At 34.1% G+C, this 24577-nt stretch overlaps 1 protein-coding gene across 2 annotated transcripts in view; it reads right to left on the bottom strand.

The window, feature by feature from the left end:
• Positions 1–758: 758 nt before the first annotated feature.
• Positions 759–24577, bottom strand: part of LOC124357742 (protein maelstrom homolog) — a 68535-nt gene continuing 44716 nt past the window's right edge. For both annotated transcript variants that reach the window (XM_046809763.1, XM_046809764.1), the window contains exons 11-13: positions 17075–17149; positions 15148–15189; positions 759–1305 (exon numbers count right to left, since the gene is read on the bottom strand). In XM_046809763.1, coding sequence (XP_046665719.1) covers positions 1265–1305; positions 15148–15189; positions 17075–17149 — 158 coding nt within the window. In that variant the 3' untranslated portion in view covers positions 759–1264. The remainder of the gene's footprint in view (positions 1306–15147; positions 15190–17074; positions 17150–24577) is intronic.

The raw sequence follows: 24577 nt of genomic DNA, 5'->3' as shown, positions 1-24577 counted from the left end.
GTTATTGCCATATTTTAGCCATTCTACTTAGTTATATGTTTGATATTAATAAAAGTGTACCCACACAAAATTTCTAACTAAACTTGTGCATTATATTATTCAAGGAATGATTTACAAGTTAAGATATAAAATGTAACTACTAACTTTTTAATATATTAAAAGCTGTTTAAACATGTTTCTACATCACTTATATTCATTCTAATTGGGTTACTTGTGTTTGAACAAATTTCTTGTGACAAAAAACTTAAATAACAAGCATTACACAATTATTTAGGTTATTGAGGTTTTTGCCAGCTAAAAGTGAGTGCGGCCCCACTGTGTGCCAGAGTGGACCTTTCCAGCATGAGATCACGTTAGACAATCTGAGGACAGGAAAGTACCGATCAGAAATGCCATCAGTGCGGGTTTGGGTGCCACCACTACTGGCATAAAAGATAAACATCTCTTAAAATACTAACTAAATTCAAGCTCAGATCATGTGAGTGCTCATCAATTTTAACTGCTAACTTTTTCTATTTTTAATACGTCTGTATGTTATTACCTACTAATATAACCTAATAACAAATAGTAGATAGGGACATAGTGACCTCCAGATAATACAAAGGTAGCAACAATTTGTGTGAAGCCACGGTGACTAGTTGTATAATAATTTCATAACTGCGCTATTCACACAATCAATGGCATGTTCTGGCCAACTAACTATTTTACAGTGGATTCCAAGGGGTTTTAGTAATTATATCTGATAAAAAAACAACTAATTGAATCATAAAAAATATTTATTTATGTAACAAAGTAGGTGGACTGACGTGTCCAAACACACAGCATCACAGTCTTGTTTTTTTTTTAGTCATAAGGTCATAACAAAATCTTAATCCTAACAAACATACCCAAACGACCAGAAATTCATGTATGCAAACAAAGTGTTTACTTCTCTGGTTTGACAAACTCAAGTTACAAACAAAATACAATCAGTATTTTTACAAATTTTTAAGTAGCTATGGATAGTTAAAACCCCTGAAAATTTGACCTTTGCTTTATATATATAGTTACACAGTAGTTGAAGCTGTGACTGTCTTAAATCTAATTTAATATAACGTAAATAAAATCTGGTATAAATATAAAATATTCAAATGACAAACATAGTCATTACTTTCTTTATCAATATTATTAATAAGGCAGTTGTTCTCATTTAAAATATTTTAGCACAATAAATGCCTATTTAAAATTTGAAATGGCCCATACTGTCACATCATCTCTGAATGAGTTACTTCCTGGTAGCAGCGGCAAAACTAAGTGGTGAATTGCCTGAAACACAACATTATATTAAATAATAAAAAACACATTATTTATCTGATATATCAATATGTATTCTAAGTGCAAAATTTGGTTCCTTATTGTACAGTGTAAAATGACTTAAAATAGAGAATTTAAAACATCGGGTACATGTCATTTTTACAATTTTCAACGAATCTGATAGATTTATCAATTTAAAAGTCTTAAAGATGGTTCTTGTGAACAACATATTTTGCTTTTTATATTACATCAAAGCAAATAAACTGTGCTACATATTTCTAATATTCCAGATAGTCCTTCCGGCTCAATCGGAGAAGAAGGTATATTTAGTAATAGATTAAAATATTAATATTTTTTCTCATGGGATTTACATGTAGTCAATATCTTAAAACCATTTGAGATACAAAACAGAGTAGGAAATATTATAAGCACTTCAGAACAGATTCAGTTTTTCTCTCTAGGTTCATATATAATGAGTTGTAATTTTTTAAAGCTTGATTGGACGCCATATTGTAACGAAATGTACAAATCTGGCTACTACTTCTTTAGGGTATTGGGGTGGATTCACAGATTCTCACACGTCAACCTGAGCTTATTGTGTGCCCCTTTGATGTTAGAGGGGGTAAGCCTATCTTTGTGCCCTTAATTAGGCTAAGAAGCTTTTTCCTCAATACTAGCATCTGGTTCGTCGCCTGGTTGTTTATCACACAGAAAAGAGCCCTTCTCCTTGCTCCCAGTCTCTCTCACAGTCCAGTATTATGTGTTTTGCAGTCTCTTCAGACTTATTGCAGAGTCTACACTCCAAGTCCTCATTTCGTAAACCTAGAGTGTTTTAGGTGTTTCCTGAAGTGGCCGTGTCCAGTGATCAAGGCAATCACTTGCTTACCCGATCCCTGCCCAGCCCCATCAGCCATCTGGTGAAGCGAAGCTAGAATCAGTGAGCAGTCTTTTGCCGAGTGCTTGTCCTTGGTGACTCTGCCACCGCAAGCGGTGTGTCTTCCTGGACCATTTGTTTATACTTTGGTAAGCGGCTGACTTGCTTATACACAACTCGGTTTCTGGACCGGTGTATGGCATGTTTGCTCCGCTTTTTGGCAAGCCTGTCGGCGTATTCGTTGCCACCTATGCCTGTGTGGCCCGGTACCCAACCAAGACGCACAAAGTTGCGTGATCCAAGCTTGCAGAGAGTGTTAAAGCACTCCCACACAAGCCTGGATGAAATGCTGTTGGAGTCAAGAGCTTTAAGAGCTGCCTGACTGTTGACATTATACAGATGTTCATTACCTGGTACCCTCTGGTGAGGCCTAGGTTGGCACAGGCTAGGATACCATAGATTTCGGCTTGAAATATGGAGCAGTTCCGACCCCAAACTGCCGCAAAGGGCAGTTCTAGGGGATTGACTAAACACTCCATATCCAGTTCTTCCCTTAATAAGCGAGCCATCCGTGTACCACCAACAGAAATTAAAGCCATCTTTCTTATTGTTGGGATGTTATCTTGCGATTTCCACTCATCTCTGGAGTAGAAGTCAACAGAGAATGGCTTATTGAATACGAACTCCGTTCTCATTATGTCGGAGACCATTTCGAGAATAGCGCTTGGGTTTTACAGCTTCAGTGATGGCGCCATGGCTCGCGTTAGACGCGCCCATTCCTCCACAAGCCAGCAACCATCAGCCGATAAGCTGACTTACGCGCTTCAGCTTTTATATGGACATCAAGAGGTAGAAGTCCTAAAGCCACCTCGAGGGTCGCTGAGGACTGCTCCTGAATGCTCCGGTTTGCAAAGATTGTGCCAAGCCTTTGTAAGCTTTCAAGCTTGGCTTTGGCAGTTACCCTGATTCACCTTTGTCCACCAGACTAATGAACCTTAAGTGATTTGAGGCCTTACAAACTGCTTTGTAAAGCCATAGTGCTATATGGGGTTTTACGCCCCATGAGATTCCTGCAAGTCTCCTGGACGTCATGAGCGCCCACTTTGCTTTGTGCAGGATATTGTTAAGATGATCATTCCACGTATAGCTTATGGTCTAGAGTCAAGCTTATGGTCCTAAATATTTAACTGTCTTTGACCACTCAAGCTGTGTGGATGCGAGTTTCAGCCTAGAAAGAGACTCTAGGTTCTTTTTCCTAGTGAATGGTACAACTACTGTCTTAGAGGGATTTACTTTCAGTCCCTCTCCCTGACACAGTTATGTACATGTTGAAGGTTGGTTATTCATGATATCAACAACAACATTTGTATATTTTCCTTTTCCCTGTTACCATAAGGACTATGTCGTCTGCATATCCTTGGACATAGATTCCATTGTTAGTAAGGTCCTCAAAGTAGACCATCTACTACTAGATTCCACAGTAGAGGTGACAGGATGCCTCCTTGAGGACATCCCCTTGTAGGTGCGATCACAAGCGATTCTTCATTGAGATCGGCCCTGATCCGTCTGGAGCACAGCATGGCCCTAAGCCACCGGCACAGAGCTGGCTCGAGGCCACGTCGCTGTGCTCCACTTACCATCGCAGTGAATTTAGCATTGTCAAAAGCTCCTTCAATGTCTATGAAGGTGCACAATGCCAATTCCTTGGCGCACAGGCTATCCTCAATCCTACTGACTAGTTGGTGCAGTGCTGATTCACAGGATTTGCCTTGCTGGTATGCATGTTGGTTGCAATGAAGGGGAGTGTTTGAGAGAACTCCGTTTCTCAGGTGCCTCTCCACAAGTCTTTCTAATGCTTTCAGTAGAAACGAAGATAAACTGATGGGACGAAAAGATTTAGGGACAGAATAGTCCGCTCTCCCTTTTTTAGGGATGAAGACCACCCTGTTGAGACGCCAGACTTGTGGTATTGTACCCATAAGCTAGGCTCGCCTGAATAGTTCACATAGAAGGGTAAGGAGATTCTCCGGCCCTTGTTGAAGCAGGGCCGGAAAGATTCCATCCCCTCCTGCAGATTTGAAAGGGGCAAAATTTAGAAATTGCCCATTTGGTTTTAGAGAGAGTGACAATCCTTCTGGCAATGGCCCAGCCACCACGATAAGCTCTTGGCGTGAGCCTGCCTCATGGTTACCAGACGTTCCGGTGTCGTCATTCTCAAAGATACAATCAGGGAAGTGAGTCTCAAGGAGAAGTTTGAGGCTATCACTAGACCCGGAAGTATGTTGACCTCCCTGGGACCTTAATGATCCCAAGTGACCGGGTTGGACCTGAGGCTAGTAAACGTTGCAGTCTAGCTAGCCGCGTTTAACTCATTTACCTTCTGTGTAAAACTGCCTCCAGGAACTTTGTTTTGCCTTTTTAATTGCTAGGCTGTATTCTGTTAGAGCTCTATGATAGGACTCCCAGATACGGCTCCTTTTGCATTGATTGTACAGCTTCCTGACATTAGCCCTTTTGCGAGCGAGGTCCGCAGTCCACCACTTAGTATTGGTTCGACTCTTCCCCCGTCGCAATGGGACAATTGTCGTGGAAGCTATTGATTATAGCATTCTGCAGGTCAGAAGCTATCTGATCTATGTCTGTGAAGCATCGCACCCTTCCGCCTACCGATCCCAACTGTGACTGAAGGTCAGACAAATCTGGCTAACGAACTTAACCGAAACATAAGAGAGCTATCCAGAAAGCAGATTAAGTTTCGCTCTGTAGCTGCTATGGGCGAGACTATCACGGCCATTTTGATGTCAGGGCGTTTCAACGTTCAGTGGCTATGAGAGGGCTAGTGAGAGGTTACTGTCGCTTCTTGCTGTTTGACAATAGCAGTTTAAAATATGTGATGCAATTAAAAATCCTGCGAGTTGTGAAGTGAGGTCACTTATACGGTTTTTTTTGGCTAAGCATAATAAACCAAATGAGATTTATCGCAAACTCTGTCAAGTTTATGGGAACAGTGTGATTATTGAAGGTGAAGTGTGTCAGTAGTGCATTAGATTTTAAAATGGCCAAACTAATGTGCATCATGACGAAATTTAAGACGAGAAGATTAAAGAAAACTGCCAAAATAGTCTGTTATCAGGTTGGCCAAGCTTCTGAAAATTTGAAATACCATGACTTTTCCAGGTTTTTCAAAATAGTTTGAGTAAAAATCAAGTCTTTGGAGAGACTGTTTTGCCATTATGACATGTGGATATAAAACTGTATTGTAACTGAGACAAACCTATCCCCACCGCTTAAATCTCTAAATAATAAATAAACTTAAGATTTGAGACAAATAACGTTTATTTATGCTAAAACTTCAACACAAAGTGAAATACAACCATACAATCTGCAAGAAAAATTTGTATTAACACCTAATAAAATAACAGTCTTGGCATGATAAGCTAATGTTCTTTGGGAATTACAATTTGTCAAAAAACACAAAAATGGTACAGTTATTATTATATAATTAAGAAATTAAGACAGCCATTTCTTGTATAACTTGACTAGCTACAACTTTAATCGAGTTTTTTTAATTTTAAATTTCTAGCTTGAGGGGCTTCAGCCTTTTGTTGTTTTTGCAATTACCATCATTTTTTGCACAAGGTCGTTGATAGTAGCCTGAATTTTCTTCTTGGTTTCCTTCTTATCAGCAGCTGCCACATTTGCCTTCCTTTGGTCTACGAGTTATTCCTGACACCGGCTCCAGGCCTGACGACATTTTATGATTATCTTCTTATTAATGTTGATATTATTTGCTCCATCAACTATCTTGATCCCCTAATAGACGAGGCGCTGGGAAATAAACGACCTCTCTAGAAGGTTGTCATCTAAGATTTTTGATTAATTGAGAAACCTCACTCAAAAATGACTCACGACTTAAAATTATAATCTTCTTGATTAAAGCTTTTTTGTAGGCAGATAAATCTCCTCCAGAAATTGTAGCACTCTAGAGCGCTCATAAGCTTGAGGATATTTTTGTAATGTTCCCTACTAACCATCAACTTTCAGGATTTGATCGCATGTGTTTGCCTTGATCCAATTGCTCTTATGCAATATTTCAAGAGCACTTTTCAGTCTCTAGAGAGCAGTGTCAGTTTTATGACCCAGGAGGGACGAGTCACAAGTGTTAAAGCTAGGCACTGGTCTTCACAGCTTTCACACCAAGGTGGCACCAATCACTCATCGGCTTTGTACTTTTTATAAAATGACTCGACAAGACTAGAGATGTAACTGAAAAATGCTAGTTTAGCAGTCAATAACTTATCATCTAGTGTCCTAGTGATAACCTTATAGCTTTGAGTATCAGATAGTTTGGGAGCACCAAGGTCCTTCTCCAAATGGGTCTTGTATTCATTCAAGTGATAGCTCTTTCTGCACACTCTCCACTCTCCACAACCACCTCATGGCACAAAATTCGAGGGGCATGATGTCTCACTCTGTTACTTCTACATAACATCCTCTTCTGGCAGGAACATCTTTAAAAAAAATTGTAGAGAGCTCTAAGAAATTGAACTATTTTGTAGTGATAACAAACAAGTTAATGATAGAATAATGCAAAATTATACCGGTCACAAACACGCTGACAAAGAAATAAATAAAAAGATCAGAATTTTTCACCAGAATATTGAGCATCTTCCGTCACGATTAAATTCACTTCAAATTATAATTGACGAGGTTCAACCTGATATTTGTGTTATCACTGAGCATAACATTAGAAGTTGGGAATTTAAAAAGGCTAAATTTGCATAACTTTAGCAACTGCCTCTAGTTACTGTAGAGATAGTACTCACAAAGGGGGGAGTCTTAATACTTTCCAGGTGTGATCTAAAAGTAAGTAACATGTCAATACCTTTAGCTGACAATCTATGTGAAAGATTTTTCAATGTGAATTTTGTATTGTTAAATGTACTCTAAATGATTATGTATTTGTACTTGTTGGAATGTATAGGTCCCCATCATCTGACGTATATGAATTTTTGAGCAGACTAGATATTCTAATTGATTATATTTTTAGCAAAATTTAAAAATATTCTGATTGTAGGTGACTTTAACATTAATGTTTTACTTAACAAACCAGATAAAATTGAATTGAATAATATTTTAAAAAGTCATGGATTGAAATACTTAGTGAACTTTCCCAACCCGAGTAACTGTGGACTCTGAATCTGCTATAGATAATGTTTTTACTAATATCCCTACAAGTAAAATAAAAGTTGAAGGGATTATAACACTGCTATCTGATCACGATGGCCAATTAATTGACTTGTTAAATTGAAAAAATCTACAACTGAAAACATTTCAATATCAGAATTTAAGCGTGTCATATCTGAAGAGAATGTTGAAACGTTTAATTCTTTTCTGGAGAAGGAAAACTGGATCCAAGTATATTTTGCAAATTCGAACCTTAAGTACAAAATTTTTTTATGATATATTCAAATATTATTTTGACTTATCATTTCATTTTAAAACAATTAAGGGAACAAAAAAGAAAAACGAATGGGTGACAGTTGAACTTAAAGATGAAAAAACAAGAGTTGACTGAAATATATAAAATGGCAAGACACAGTAAAAATAATAATTTATTTAAGTACCTGAGGAAAAGAAATAGGATTTTTAAGATGAAACTAAACAAAAACCAAGAAAAACTATTATGATCATAAAATAAAAATTGCCAAAAATATTTCAAAAGCGTCTTGGAAAGTAATAAATTCTGAGATTGGAAATAAGAACCATCACCAGTCTGAAAATATCACTCTAACAATTGATAATAACTTCTACACTGATCCTTTTATTATAAGCAAAAAATTCAATAACTACTATGTTAATGTAGTAAATTGTGTGGGAGTAAACAATCTCTGGATAGCATGAGTTACCCACTTGATCAAATTAGTTACCAAAGACATAATATCTTTCAACCAGCATTTTACCTAAAACCAGTAAGTGAGTCTGAAATAGAACATATTATAGATTCTCTAAAAAATAAGAGCTCTTGTGGTCATGACGAGATACCGATTTCAGTAGTAAAAGCGGCTAAAAAAAATCTATCTAGAATTTTAAGTCATCTTATTAATTCTGCATTTGTTACTGGAAATTTTCCAAACTTATTAAAAGTTTCAAAAATAATACCAGTCTTTAAAAAAGGAAGCAAGCAAAACATTTCAAACTACCGTCCCATATCTCTCTTATCTAATATATCCAAGATTTTTTGAAAAAGCCATCTATAATAGATTAGTAGAATACTTAGAAATGAATCAAATGTTGAATATTGCCCAGCACCGGATTTCGTGCAAACAAATCAGTAATTACAGCGGCCACCTCATTCTTGGAGTCAGTAATTGAAATCAATCGATAAGGGGGAGAAGACAGTAGGAATTTTTATGGACCTGTCTAAAGCGTTTGATAGCGTTAAGCATGATGTACTTCTTGATAAATTACAAAAAATGGGTGTTACAAAAAACGTCATTCAAGCTCTTTGAATCTTATTTATCAAACAGAAAACAATTTGTAGAATTATTATACATTCAAAATAACAAAAAAAAAAAATAAAATTCATTCAGATTTGCAGTTAATAAAATTTGGAGTACCGCAAGGGAGTATATTGGGTCCAATCCTGTTCTTATGTTACATAAATGATATGCCACAAATAATAAACAATAATAAAAACCAATACTTAACCTTATTTTGCTGATGACTCAAATTTAAAATTTTCTGCAAAAACTCTTCAAGAACTAGAGCGGAATATAGCACAAAAATTGGCATTTAGTTAACCAATTCCTAAAAACAAATAATCTGACTTTAAATATTGAAAAAGACTAAATTTGTTGCCTTTTTGCTACAAAACAGAATGGAAATACTGACAAAACCAAGGGTACTATATAATACGGATTTAGTTGAAGAAGTAAATACAACAAATTTTTCTAGGGCTGAAAATTGATAAGTTCCTTAGTTGGGACGACCATGTAAAACATGTAATAAGTAAAGTTAACTCAGGAATTTATGCACTTAGACAAATGAGATATCTATGTAATCACCAAATGTTAAAATCAGTCTATCATATGCACATGTTCAGTCTCACATATACTTTGGAATAAGTCTATATGGTTCAACATCAAAAAAAAAACTTGGATACACTACTTAATCTACAGAAAAAAGGGATTCGTATTATGTTAAGTCCTGAAAAATAATGATTTTGTGAAGGAATATTTTACAAAATTAGAACTTTTGACTGTATATGGAATGTACATATATGAAACAAATCTTAATTGTAAAAAACTGATTCAAGTGTAATTAATGAACATACACCCTCACAACACCAGATGGAAAAATACTATAATAACAGAGCACCATCGACTTGAGTTATATAAAAAGAAACCAAATTACATTGGAAAAGTATTTTTAAGGCGTTTGCATGAAAATATTCTAAAGGAAAATGATATTAATATTTTTAAAGCCAAATTAAAAAAGTATATTATAAGCCCTTAGTTTATACTCGTTGGAGGAATTCATGTCATTAAAAAGACCAAACTAGCAAATATTTTTAGTAATAAGATTGGCCATATGTATGATGGCATTTTGACACTATTCTTGTACACTTGATGTATTCAAATGAATAAAGATATTTGATTGATTGATTGATTGACTAGATTCTACTTAGCCCCATCCTTGGTTCCTGATTTGAACACATTGTTGAGGGTGTGCAAACCACAGGTGCCTATAAACAAAAATATAGGATCATCATCATCATTATTCTCAGTCTGAAGTTCCTACTCCAGATCTTTCACAAACTTTAGATTTACAGCTCAATTTCCATCGATAGACAATGAGAAAAGTTATTTTTTACATCTACGTGCTTTAATTGATTTCTGAAGTTTGCAAAATCAAATTGCTCCCAGTGCCTTTAGTAAAAACAGCAGAGGAGAAATATCTTGTAGTCACTTCATCACTTACAGGATCCCAATACCTTAGTGCATTGTGAAAAACCAATTGGAATATTACTTTGAGTACAATAATTTGATTTCTTCATCTCAGTATGGGTTTAGGAAAAATCTTTCAACTGTTAAAGCTGTAGAAAATATTGTCTCTTATGTATTGAATAGCTTTGAAAATAAGGAAGAAACAGCTGCTGTGTTATTGGATTTAAGTAAGGCATTTGACGTTGTACCTCATGATGAACTCATTCAAAAATTGAAATATTATGGTCTGGAGAACAATGCTCTGTCTTTGATTATGTCTTATTTGAGCAATAGACTTCAGCTTGTCAAAGTAGGTGACCAGAGATCAGGGCTTAAGAGGGTGGAAAGCGGGGTTCCCCAGGACTCAGTCTTGGGCCCCTTCTTGTTTACTGTCTTCATTAATGATCTCCCTAAATTTGTCCCTGGTAAGGTTGTCTTGTATGCTGATGATACTACTCTGTTATCATCAGACAGAGACTCAAAATTAAATGATGTCATTATGGGCTATATGAGGGAAAGGTCCTATCTCTGGTTCTCTGCTAATAAATTAACTGTTAATAATAACAAGACCGAGGAAATTGTCTTTAGTTTATGTAATTCTGAAAATAAGTCTGTAAAACTACTTGGTATCAATTTAGACTCAAAGCTTAGCTGGGGAATCCATACAAACCATTTATGTATTAGATTAGCAAGAGTAATATTTCTACTAAAAAAGCCTATTCAATAAGTTACGTTTAAGTGCTAGATCAATTTCTGTTGGTAGGTTCAAGAATGTTGTTGCAGAGTGGCTCAAGAGATAAACGTTTTATTCTGTAGATGAGATTTTTAATGCTAATTTTAGTGACTTACAATTTTAAATTTTTAACATAGATATAGATTGTATTTATTTTAGGCTCTGTAGGCCTACATAGTGATATTTTTAATATCATATTTGACTTTGTCAATACTATTTTGTAATTGTTGGACGACAATAAAATGATTCTGATTCTGCAATATCCATTTGCTTTTTCTGGCTAACTTGGTTCATGCTTTCGTTGGACGTAGCAACAAAGGCAGATGACTCCTGGACTTCCTTTTTCAGTAGGTCTTGAAAATACTCAGCAAAACCAAAGTTCACCAAATAACTAATTTTAGTACGCTCAAGTGAAATTTTTCCTGTGATTTGACTGTCCGGAAACATCAACTCGAACACTTTGGATGCAGCTTCTACTAGCAGGAAACCCAGCCTAAAACGGCTACCACGAAATTTTCCATGACTGACTTGAATTTCAGTGACTTTCCATGATCCTTTTTATTTCCATGACACCATTCCAGAAGCTTGGCCACCCTGGTTATTGTCTGTTGGGTGAACAATAACAGAACTCTCACTTAGTTTTCCTCAAATTTGAAGGAGTTTCTTACATTAAATTGTTATATGGAAGTCACGTTACATAAGTTCTGTGTAAGATGGGTACCAACCAGACTCGAGAAGCCTTGGATGCCCTTACGTGGGAGATGTTTCTACATTCGCCTTACAGTCCAGACCTTGCACCCAGCGACCACCACCCAGCAATGAAATCTGACTTACAACATGGAACTACGGGAGGGTGTGACTATCTGGTTGGTCTCAGATGGCAGAATTTTATAATGCTGAGATTTCACAACTAATTCACCGCTATGGTAAGTGCCTAAATTTGTATGGTGACTATGTAGAAAAATAGTATTTTAGTGTCACTTTCAAATGTAAATTATAGTTTTCTCTTGTACTTCGTTTTTTGTTTATATCAAAAACGTAATTTACTTTCTAGATAGTCCTCATAAGTTCCATATTTGTACCAAGTTTTACTTGTTTGGACTTTTTTCAGACAGTCATTGTTTCCAAAAGCCGAGTATATAGTATACCCCCGGTTGTGTTCTATCACAAGAGTTAATGGAAGCATACTGTCAGTGCTTCATTTGATACTGAAGGTTTTACAACAGTACAGGAGAAACAGGTATAGCCAGAGTTATTAAAAAAGAATTACCTGATTCATTGATAAAAATGCACTACGACACTTGGAAAATCTAAATTTTTTAGGTATACTATTTTAAATACTCTGTGTCCAAAAGTAACACACAAATACATAGATCTAACTGAATTTGTCATAAACTCACACAACATATCTATGTTAATCAAAGAAGTTATAGTAGTGGCTCTCATTCTGTTTTTAGTCCATGTAAGTCATGAGCTATAGAGGGGATGAGCAAAATTTCCTCAACGTATCCCAAAGAAAAATCACATGAAGTGAGGTCTTGGAGGCCAAGAATTTAGGGCAGTGTCTTAAGGTCCTGTTGACCCTATTCAATGTGTAATTGAGAAACTTTGTATATTTGTCAGTGTGGATAGAGCTCCGTCTTGTTTGAAAATGAAGTCATCATAGTCCTAACAAAAAGCCAAGTCTACAGAATTTGAAAATAACTCAATCCAGTCTGTATTTCTCAAAAAAGAAGGAACTGTAAACTTCTTTACAATAAATGGCATAAAAAGTTCACTTTAGGTGAATTTCTTTCATTCTCAATAATGTCATGAGGGTTCTGGAGTTCCCATGTGTGGATGCTGTTGGTAACTTTACCACCGAAATGCTTCATCTCTGAAGATTAATCATGTAATAAATCTATTGTCTTCCTAGTCCTTAGGAGGCAAGGACACTGAAGTCAAGACATCTTTCTTTTCCACTGATTATAGTCTTTGTAGTGTATAAAGCAAAAATCCTATTACACATGCCAGATAGTTTTTTGAATAGTTGTCAGTTCATGGCTAGTGCAGTGAATAAACTTTTCATTGACTTTGCTCAAAAAGCCTTCTTTTCAAATTGGTAACATCAATGACAAATGTCTTTTGGAAAATGTAGATCAATAGCAAAATGGCAATGAAAAACATGATGGATCGTAATCACCGACTCACTCTTGCAAACTGCAGCATGCAAAAATCATTCTGTTCAGTGATCACCATCTTGCTTCTGAAAGCAAAGTGAGAAGATATCCACAGGCAATTTTCTAAAACAGTAGGCCACACCTATTCAAACAACACATAATTATTTCCTTGCCGGCAGAATCCATTTTTTAGATATTACCATCTAAAACCATGTTATTCTCTTTTAATGTGTAATTGAGAAATCGTATAAAAGGACTTGTCAAGAACAAATGAAGGAATAATTTAATTCAAACTTTTTGAAGTGAAAATGTTTTCACTTCTACACCTACAGGCATACAAGAGAGGATTATTGCACTGTGTTTGTGTGGTGTATATATGAAGAAGCCTAGATGATAATTTAAAACTGACGATAAAGAAAGAAATTATGAAGGAAACAATTCGCAGGTGAAAGACTGTATAACCCAACAGAGATGAAAAATTAAACAACAAGATGAGAACATTAATAATAATAACATGTGTAGTATAACAATCCATTTGACACCAAAAGGTGTTGGATGATTTTGGAATTGATTTAAATTTGTGACAGCCACAGGGCTTATTAGTTAACACTTTGAATCCACAGTAAGACCAACTAAGTTTGGGTATTGAGTTTGTAAGTTCTGAATATATCTAAAAATGTTATGAAATATAAACTGCAGTCAATTTTTTCTATGAATACGATTTATATATTCTTGTGAACAGGATGCGTCCTAGATGGTTGGTGTAGTAATGATAATTGTTTATCAAAGTATGCAAAAATTAAAATTTTGGATTGAAAAATATTTACTACAAGAAGAATGCATAAAAACATCTGTAGCCCAAGATCAACTAACAAAATAAAATATATTTAGAGGGTACAGGTACTTATAATTAATAACCAACATTTCTTTTCCGTGTTTACTAACAAATGTCAGCTGGTGTCTGTGAAGTTGCAAAAGAAACAGTTTTTTTTACAACCTTTCCGGGTAAAAAGGAAAATATGTCGTATATGCTAGAAAGATGGGAAAAGGGGTAAATATACCGTACTACTGTGAGACCTGTCTTGACCAACCTGATACATGTATTGAGAAGTGTTTCCAAACATACCATGACAACTTGTAAATTTTGCTAAGATAGTTAGGGGAGGGGGGTTTGTAAATATGTAAATAAAATATTTAAATGTGTAAAATATAAAAATAAATGTTGAACATAGAAAAAGGCGGTTTTATTAAGAAACAACAAAACTGACTGTGACACAACAGTAGTACATGATGGAATATGTCAGACGATGTGGATTACTCGCCGGCGAATAACAAACCAAAACATCCGGTTTCTACATAAAGACCACTTCAACTTCAAAATGGGGCCATATTCTGATCTTCAATACTTTTGGTAAGTTTTTATGAATTATTATTTTCAATTTTTTGGGTTCCTTTAAAGTATGTTCCCGCAGCCAATGTGTTAAATGTTCCCAAACACCTAGATCATTATAAAGAGGGAGGGCTCAAAACATTTAGAAAAAGGGATTGGGCTTAAATGTAGGACATTTCCCATAGGCAAGCAATGAGACATCCCGTTCTGTTCCTCCATGTTTTTAAAGAACTAAGTTCTATGCTTTTCTCATTTTAGTAGAATGCTACTTGGTGAGGCAAAAGCTATTGTGGTAACTGTACATTCTGGAAATTTGATGGTAAAATGTTAACGTCAAAATGTCTCGGCATACATATGTTTTATTATTTGATTTTTAATTGTTCTCTAGTCAAGTATGACCTGGGGAATTTTGCTGACTTATTAGTTTTATTGTATGCTTACAAGCTTAGGTCTTAGGTTCAGACACCTGAAGACATCCAAAAAGTAGTTCTGGTGTATTTTACAGAACAACACTACCAGTTTGGTGTTTTTTACAGTTGCAGTGTCTTGGTGTTATAAATGTTTAAGCTTTTGTAATTTTACGATGGCAGATATTCATTTATTGTTATTAATACACACTATAACAATAATAGTGATAGAAAATTATTTAAGTTAATTATAACATCATTTATAGTGGCAAATTCTCTCCAAATTAATAAAACCAAACTCACCTCTACCATTTCCACGTGGTGTTCCCCTGCCTCGTCCACGACCTGCCAACAACAGTTGTGTTATTTGCTTGAATAACAGTTATAATTCAAATTAAACCAAAGGATATCAGAATGAATGACAAAATACATGATTCTTCAAGGTCCATTGTGTATGGTTTCATAACAGGGTGTCTAGCATAGTGACTTGGAAAAATTCCCTGACTTTTCCATTCCGACACTATAATTTTCATATCCTATTACCAATAAAATCAAAGTATTTTTTAAAAGTGTATTTGTAAGTGATGTGAGTGTCAAAATATGGTCAAATCAGCATCTTTTACCATATTTTAAAATGCAAATTAAAAAAGTTAATAAAAAGCTTATTTTTACTTGAACAAAATTACACGTAGATAAATTAGAATAATTATGGGCCTATATGTGCAGTATAATACAACTGCTTAACTGGTGTTTGGAATTTCCAACTTGACCGCAGAAAGTTCTAAAAGGTCTACAAAACTTGTCTTGCATCTTCTAAATACTCTGATCCAATGTAAAAGTTTTACGATTACAAGATACAGTGTCTTGATGAGGAGTGACTTTTGGTGAATTTCAGTGACCTTTTTTGACAACCAATACAAAACTAATGTATAAAAAGCAATATCTTTACAAAGCAATTATTTTAATAGATACTTCGCTAATTAAACTGTGATTTATATGCATAAATTGAAGAAACCCTTTTGCACAACAATAATCTTAACTTATCTTATCTGTATATGTGTAGTGTTCAGCAGCCCAAGCAATTTTAATACATAGCATTTTAATACTTGTAAAAAATCCAGAATATTTTGCCCTGGTAAAATAAAGAGACATATGAACTGAAAGCAAAATATTATTGACAATCTAGAATTTTTTATACACAAAGTACGACAATATATATTTCAGTGATCGGTACACTGCCGACCAGCTGCAGTCTGCAAATATACACAGCAGACTCGCGGTGATGTGTGTTATTTATGTACTAAACTATAAGCAAAATATTTACAAAATTTGTTAGTTAGGATATCTATCTACGGATTTGCATACAAAAAGTACAACAATAAACAAGTTGTAGCGATTGGTAACTCGTACTGCCAATCAGCTGTCGTCCACGAATATACACGGCGATCTATGTACATTAAAACAGATATGCAAGCAAAATATAGTTTATTAAAATAGGATAATTTTTTAATTGGATTATATATATATATATATATATATATATATATATATATATATATATGGTTAATCACACTTTCATGATAGGTAATTTGTGTAATACCAATCAGCTGACATCCAGGAATATACCTAAAAGACTCACGGCGATCTACGAACGTAAGTCTAAAAAGATGTATGAATAAAACATTGTTATCATCATAACTTTTTTTAGAACATAACAATAAATTTTTAGTTTTGTTCAAAATAAAAGTGTAAACCAAATAAATTGGTAACCCACACTCAGTTTATTTTTTTTAATTTCTTGAAAAAATTACATTTTTTCCATCCTAAAATGTTTTACCTATATTTTGAATTTGTTTTTACTTCTTTACATAAAATATAAAGATGTATATTTATTATATTTAAATTTATGCCTACTAGTATTTTTACCATGAAAAATGTTTAATTTTAAACATTTAAGTGAAAAACAAAGTTATCAGGAATATTACCAAACATGATTTTTTTTCTAACTGCCTGCAAAACAGCTATTTTAGCAGCAATCTTTTCATATATCTCTTATTTGAGACAATAAACATTTTTGTACCCAAAAATAACTTGAAAATGTCGGTCCTCAAAGGGTTAAGTAATGGCTGTAGTGGCAACCATCTTCATTATAGATGGCCCTATAAGAATTATGGTAAACCTCATGCACTTTTACAATTTTTTAGTTATACTACCATAAATCTACACTTACCAAGCGGAATTGAAGGGAAATCTTCAGAAGAATAGCCATACTCATTTCTTGGAGGTAACATTTGAGAAATGTTGGCTGAAAAACACATTGACAATAAATAAAATAATGGTGAAAACTACCCTGAACATACATAAACTAATTAATTATTAACATTAAAAATTTAACAATAAATAATGAATTACATAAAGCAATGTACTCTATGCTATTCTAATCTACTATATGAGCAGTAAATGTAGCATTTTGCACCCTGTGATGATGGTTGCCAGGAACAATGGTAATAAATTAAACCTTTGCTCGCTTGAATCCTAGACCTTCCACCTCAGAAAATATCTAAAACTGAGGTACACTCAAAATTAATAAAGTTACATTCAGGCTCTATATGACGGTCAGATTATATAACGATTACTATATGTATTAAAATATGAAGTCTTAAACATCTTTTTTTAAGGTAAGAATTGCATAACACTAAACAAATATTAATATAATAGCACATAATTTCTGTCGCATGCCCTCCTGAAAAGCTTGAAAAAAGTAAAATGAAATAAATGTTTTTATTCACTTTCTGTAGTTTCCGTCCACAAACACATCAGACTTAAAAATGTATTATATACAAGTATATACAACAGTTGGATTATTGCCTCAAAATAAAAATTTAAACAAATAATAATAATACATTATTTAGAAAGGATTCTTTCTTATTTTATCTGTATGTTATATGACTTTACAGGATTACCAACATAAATTTTAAAAACAAAAGTTTTTAATGATGAAGATATTTAAAACAACTCTTTTTCTTTAATGTAGAAAAAGAGTTGAGTGTTTGATTGATATTTTATGCTAAATATCAATTAATGTTTTAATAACCGTGCTATGATAATTCTCGCTAACGCATCCTGATCGCAACTTTAACGTTTTGGCAGCAATACTCGTAGCGCTCCTAGGATTTAAACTAATGTACAAATGTTAGAACTATATTTACCTTTAATTTTTATCATTTGATCCCAAAATCAATAGAATTCTTGGACCAAGAGAAACCTATGTAAAACATTCTGACAATACGATTTTAATAAAGCCCTGCTGGGTCCTTGTATTGTTTCTAGCAAATGTGGATACATTTTGAGTAATTAAGTTAGATATTGAATCCTGTTTTAATACTGTTGAAACTAAATACAATGTTTTTTTATTGTAAATTTGCTTATGCCTTTGAAACTAGCTTTCCCAAACTACTAACAATAGAAAAAAAAATAACAATGTTAAATGGATTTCAAATGATGTTAAAATTAACCCTTTTAACTCCGACATCCGATCAGATCGGATATACGAAATATGCTTTAAACTCCGACGTCCGACGAGATCGGATCCAGCTGGTCTCACCAAAACCTCCGGATCCGATTATATCGGATGTTGGTTTTTAGTATATCACTGGCTTAGTAACAAACCAAAAGCTAAAATATTCGGTGTTATGACGTTATACGTGAATTGACGAGTAAAATTATGTATAGTTGCTTACTCTATGTCTGATTTTTGTGCCGGTGATCACGATTGGAAACAGCTGTCAGTCTACTTCTTGTTTCCAACGTTACGACTACGTATTGTCGACTTGTAGTGTTTGTAAACAAAGCGTGTGTGGATTATTCCTTCGTAATTGTGTTTTATTCGTTTGAAAATGGGTAAAAGAAGACGAGTAATGTCCCCTGCTAGTGAGAACACTCTTATAAATAGTTTAGTCGAATCTGGCCTCGATGTTATAGACGATGATTTGAGTGAATCTTTTCTGGAAACTATTAGTGAGTCGGAAAGCGACAGTGAATTAGGTGAGGAGTTTTTGGATGATACTGATGAGGATCCCGACTTCATCCCAGGAACGGACAATGAAGATTCAGATGAGGATATTGTAAGTCGAAATAATTCTTTTGTATTAGGTGATAGGCCTATGCCAAACACAGATCCAAACCTAGGCACTCCTGCCCCAGGGCCAAGTACTGAAGTTAACAATGTGAGCCCTGTTCCTAGGCCTAGAGGAGCTTCTCAAGCTAATCAGAGTAGGCCTATTGCCCCTGAAAAAGTTTGGAGTGTTGATGATGCTTATGACTTAGGCTATGACCACAATTTTTCATACCATGAAGAACCTGGCCCAAAACATTGCCCCTCTTCTGATGCAAAGCCAATCTCTTATTTTAATTTATTTTTTTCAGTACATTTACTGGAAACATTTGTACATCAAACCAATGTATATGCAGATAAGTACTTGAAAGACCATCAAAACCATCTAAAAACCAAAACTCTAGAGCTCATATGTGGAAAAAAAGTAACAGTAGGTGAAATAAAAGCATTTTTGGCAGTTATTTTTTAATATGGGAATTATACGAAAACCTACGATTCAAAGTTATTGGGCAACTGCTGACTTACTTATAACGCCATGGTTTGGTCAGATGTTTTGTCGTAGTCATTTTGAGAGCATTTTGAAATTTTTTCATACTGTCGACAATCGCACCCTAAAAAAGCCAGGTGACACTGGCTATGAACCTTGTGGAAAATTTTCACCCAGTTATGGCACATTCCAACAGAGTTTTTTAGAACGTATTATACACCACACAGAGAATTATCTGTCGACGAGAGGCCTGGTTGGAACCAAAAGTCGCTCCCAAATCCTACAGTATTTACCGAATAAGCACCACCATAAGTGGGGAGTGAAAATGTGGATGCTGTGCGACTCAGTTTCGAATTACTGCTTGGGGTTTTACTGTTACAGAGGAAACAGGGACAATACAAACCAAGGTTACTGGTTTGGCCTTTAATGTTGTAAAAAAACTGTTTATCTTTAAGTCCTTACCTGAACAAAGGCTACCATGTTTTTTTGTGACAACTACTTTTTGAGCATCCCCTTAGCTGATTTTTTGTATTCGGAGAAAACTCATATCACTGGTACAATGCGGAAAAATAGAAAAGGCATACCACCACAATATAGGGACAAATTTCAAATAGGACAGAAAGTATATATGAGGAGTGATAGTTTGCTCTTGTTAGGCTACAGAGAAAAAAATCACAAAGACAGCCTGTTCTTCTTTCTTTCGACCAAATCCAAAGCTGAGTCTGTCCAAGTTATGAAACGTAGGGGAAATGTTCAAACTGTGAAAACAAAGCCTGAGATGATTCACTCCTACAATCAGTACATGGGAGGTATTGAAACATCAGATCAGATGTTGTACTGCTATTTGGACGAGCGCAGAACTGTTCGCTACTGGAAAAAAGTGGTTCTAAACATATTTTCTAGGATGGTTCTAAACGCATACATTCTGTATAAGGAAAACTGTACTGGTAAGCAGTTTAAATAGGCTTCAGTTTACAACTGCTATTATTCAGGAACTGGCTCAGGAATGGTTACAAGCAGAAAAAATGCTACCAACATGGCAGGTGGTGATGGTCGTGTAATCAATGTAGGTTGCGGCAATCAGTTTGGTGTGGAACCCTTGCCGGGGGAAAAAAAGAAAGGGAATGTGTAAGTGTGCAGTCCTGTAAGCATTGCTGGAGGAGAAAGGAGAAGGTCTAGGACTGCTTGTGTGAAGTGCAAGAGAGGCCTGCATGGGGGGTGTTTGTCAAGTCATTCGTGTTGAACAAAGTGTATCAAGACTGCGTGTAAATATTTTTTTGTAAATATAAGCCTAATTAGAAAAACTATATAGTACTCTTCTATTTATGTTGTGTGTTGTGTTGTAACAAGAAAACTATTAATGTGTTAGCTGCAAAATATCCTCAACAGAGTGATCAACTTGTGAACTTCGACCAGAACCTGTGAAAATTTTGAATATGTGAACTTATACAAATGTTGCTGTAACATCTATACCGTTCAAGGTAGGACATTCAAATTTTGGTTGCATGTTTATAAATAAAAGGTCTTTTTTATAAAAAAATAGATTAAGGAGTTAAGTTGAAGTATAATATTAGTTTAACCATGCAAACTTTAAAAAAAAAATTTTATAAAAAATTTTTTTTTTTTCTAAGAGAATAAAAAATATAAGAAACATATTTTATACCAAAATATATTTTTTTAATATTAATCCATTTCAAGTAAAGTAAAACAAAACAAGAATCATCAGTCTACTACAATAAATAAAAAAGTTACAGAATTTAATGTGCAGCCATGTAAAATTACGACATTTTTGCATGGAGTTTCTGGCATAACGTAGTAAATAAGAACCGGTTTTTCCACCATGTACCTTAAAAAAATCACGGAGTGAAAAGGGTTAAAAATGATGAAATTGTGAAACTTGAAAAAGAATATAGATTGCTGAAAACCGAGATTTTAAAACAGAAAATTAAACAGTTAAAAAGGGAAGTTAAATTGCAAATTAATGATGAAAAATAACAATTTTTGGGGTAATAAAATAAATGAATCAAAATCTACATGGCAAATTATAAAATCTGAAGTTGACAATACTACTAAAACAAATGAAAAATATACATATTATTGTAGAGGGCAAAACTGTATCAGAGCCAAACCTTGTCAGCAATATTTTTAATGATTTTTTTGTAAATGCTGTATATAATTTAGTAATTCCGAACATCCAACCTATTGTTAGTGAGTTGTCCTTTAAAACACAAAATTCAAGAAGATTCACTTTTGAATCAGTTAATGAAGATGCAGTAAAAAAAATTGTTATGGCTTTTAAAAATAAATTTTCGACTGGTATTGATGATATTCCAATGGCTTTGGTAAAACAATCGTTCCCGCTCATTCTCCAGGCCACTCACGCACATTATTAATTCATCATTAATTTCTGGTTTTTTCCCATGTCAATTAAAAATTTGCTAAGGTAATACCTCTTCATAAAAAAGGAAACACAAATGACCCATCAAGTTTAAGACCTTTATCATTGTTACCCCGTATTCTCAAAAGTTTTTGAAAAAGTAGTTTATAATCAGCTTATGAAATATTTGGAAACTAAATCAGTTGCTTGATAACGAGCAACATGGTTTTCAACCAGGCAGATCCACTGCTACAGCAAGTGTTTAAATTTACTGAATCAATTATAGACTCAATTGACAGAAATGAAAAAGTTATTGGAAATTTTCTTGATCTTACCAAAGCATTCGACAGTGTGTCACATGATGGGTTGCTTAATGTCCTTAGTGATTTGAATATAAAAGGCAAGGAATACAATTGGTTTAGGTCATATTTGAAGAATAGACAGCAGTGTACTCAAATTCAACACATTTTAAACTATGATGGAAGTCAATATAATTACATTAGAACCTATTTTTCAAAATTTAAAAATAGTAAAACATGGCGTTCAAGGTTCTATCCTGGGCCCTCTTTTATTTCTCTCTTATTTATTTCTCCCTGGGATGGTTCCAGGTGGAGGCTCAATATGCCTTTATGCTGACGATGCAAGTATTACGGTTCCAGGTAATAAACAGGAAGACATTGAGCTTTTATCTTTTTTAAACCTTCTAAACTGTTAAAGATTTCCTGAGTTCCAAAAATCTCTTGCTAAACCCAAATAAATCAAATTTTCTATCGTTCAGTACCAAAACAATCAGATTACAATTTGAGCCTAACATATTTAGAACATTCAAACTTGAATCAAGTAGACAATACAAAGTTTCTTGGAATAATATTAGATCGGAATTTAGGTTGGGAGAAACATGTTGATTATGTGGTAAAAAAAAATGTCCTCCGGTCTATTTGCTTTACGCCAAATGTCAAGGGTGTGTAGCATTGAGACATTGAAAGCCATCTACTTTGCTATGGTAAATTCCCATATGTCTTACAATATAGGCATATACGGAGCCACAACTAAAAGAAATCTGGACAGAATCTTATTACAACAAAAAAAAGCTTTAAGGATAATTAACCTAAAACAAAGAGATACAGTGAAACCATACTTTTCTCAACTTCGAATTTTGACTGTATATGATCTATAAATTTATGAAACTGTTTTATACGTAAAAAAATACAACAACCCAATTAATATTTTAAATTCATGATTACAATTTAAGACGTAGCAGATATGTGGAACAACATAGGCTGAAGTTTTATGAAAAGAAAAACTAGTTTCATCGGCACAAAAAGATTATTTGTTGACGTTATCCTTGTATTCTTTTGAAGACTTTTTTTTGTTTCAATATGTAAATAAACTTTTAAGTATTGTTGGGGTATGTTTAGAAATGTATAAAATCCCCTTAAATTACCTAATAATTACCTTAAGTAATAACTGCCTTGATATAAAAATGCTTTAACTTACTCTGTAGAAGGTACATAGCCAAATCTTACTTTTTCAGTGAGTGTCAAACTGATTTTTATGTTTTTAATATATAAATGATAAATTTATATTGAGATTTATTGTGACGCTATTCTTGTAATCTGTTACATGTCTGAATAAAGAAATTTTGAATTTGAATTTGAATATGAACTTGTATTCAATCTTTTTTTAATATACTTTTAACCCTTTGAACCCCAGACCAAAATATCGATGGTGGGAAAAAACGTACCAAAACCATTTGACCTAAGAACTACAGAGAATCCCCGGAGCAGAAACAGCTGTTATTGCATACTGTTCTTAAAAAATTAATATTTTTGCTATTTTTTATGCTATTGTCTTGTATTACACACCAAAATGTCCAGAATGAAATTGTGTACACAGAAAAAGTTTAGTCTGAAGTATAAAAAATTGTTTTAACAACATTAAAATAACTTTATAAAATATAAGTTTATAGATTTTTTAGGTAAAAAAATAGATTTTAAGATTTTTTAATTCAAAAATAAGAAAAATTTTTAATATGGGCACCCATATTTTATTTTTCTAAATTTAGTTTTATGTATGTACAAAAAACAATTATATTGATATCTCTAAAGATAAAGATTTTGCAAACCGCGATCTCACTGAGGCCGGTTGGTCATTGTCCGGAGTAGGCCTAGCGGCGGCGTTACCGCGAGAAGTAGATAGCTGACTAAATGGAATTTCTTCGTCATCTGAGTCCGAGGATAGTTGGCCTATAGGTAGGATCAACATCAGTGTCATCACTGAAAATTGATGAGACGTCAGACCAATCATCATCTGATAGGTCAACATCCAGTTTGTCTGTCCAATTCACTCGGGTGATTTACAATGTTGTCACTCATTGTTCATAGTAATTACTATAAGATTAAAAACTAAAGAAAAAAGTGACTAAAAAAAACAGTCCTCAATTACAACATTTAACTCAATTCACACGCACAAAGACCAATATACGTAACATTAGACCGCTTTGTAAACAAATACAGCTGTAGCAACAAAGAGTAATATTTTTTTTTGAGCATAATGTTATTTTAAATACACTATATTACTAACAAAAAATTTGTATTTTACTAAAATACTCATAAATATGTATTAATACTCGTAAAATAAGTATTTTACGGTTTCAAATAAATATGTATTAAACGCATATACCAGGACGACGATATTACGTCGCCCGGGGATTCTTGCATCTTCATTGGCGACGATACATCGTCGCCACGGGGAT

This window comes from Homalodisca vitripennis, chromosome 3, assembly GCF_021130785.1.
Source record: "Homalodisca vitripennis isolate AUS2020 chromosome 3, UT_GWSS_2.1, whole genome shotgun sequence".
In the NCBI taxonomy this organism is placed as follows: Eukaryota; Metazoa; Arthropoda; class Insecta; order Hemiptera; family Cicadellidae; genus Homalodisca; species Homalodisca vitripennis.
Note: the sequence above shows the minus strand (reverse complement) of the source record. Positions and strands in the feature narration are given on the sequence as shown.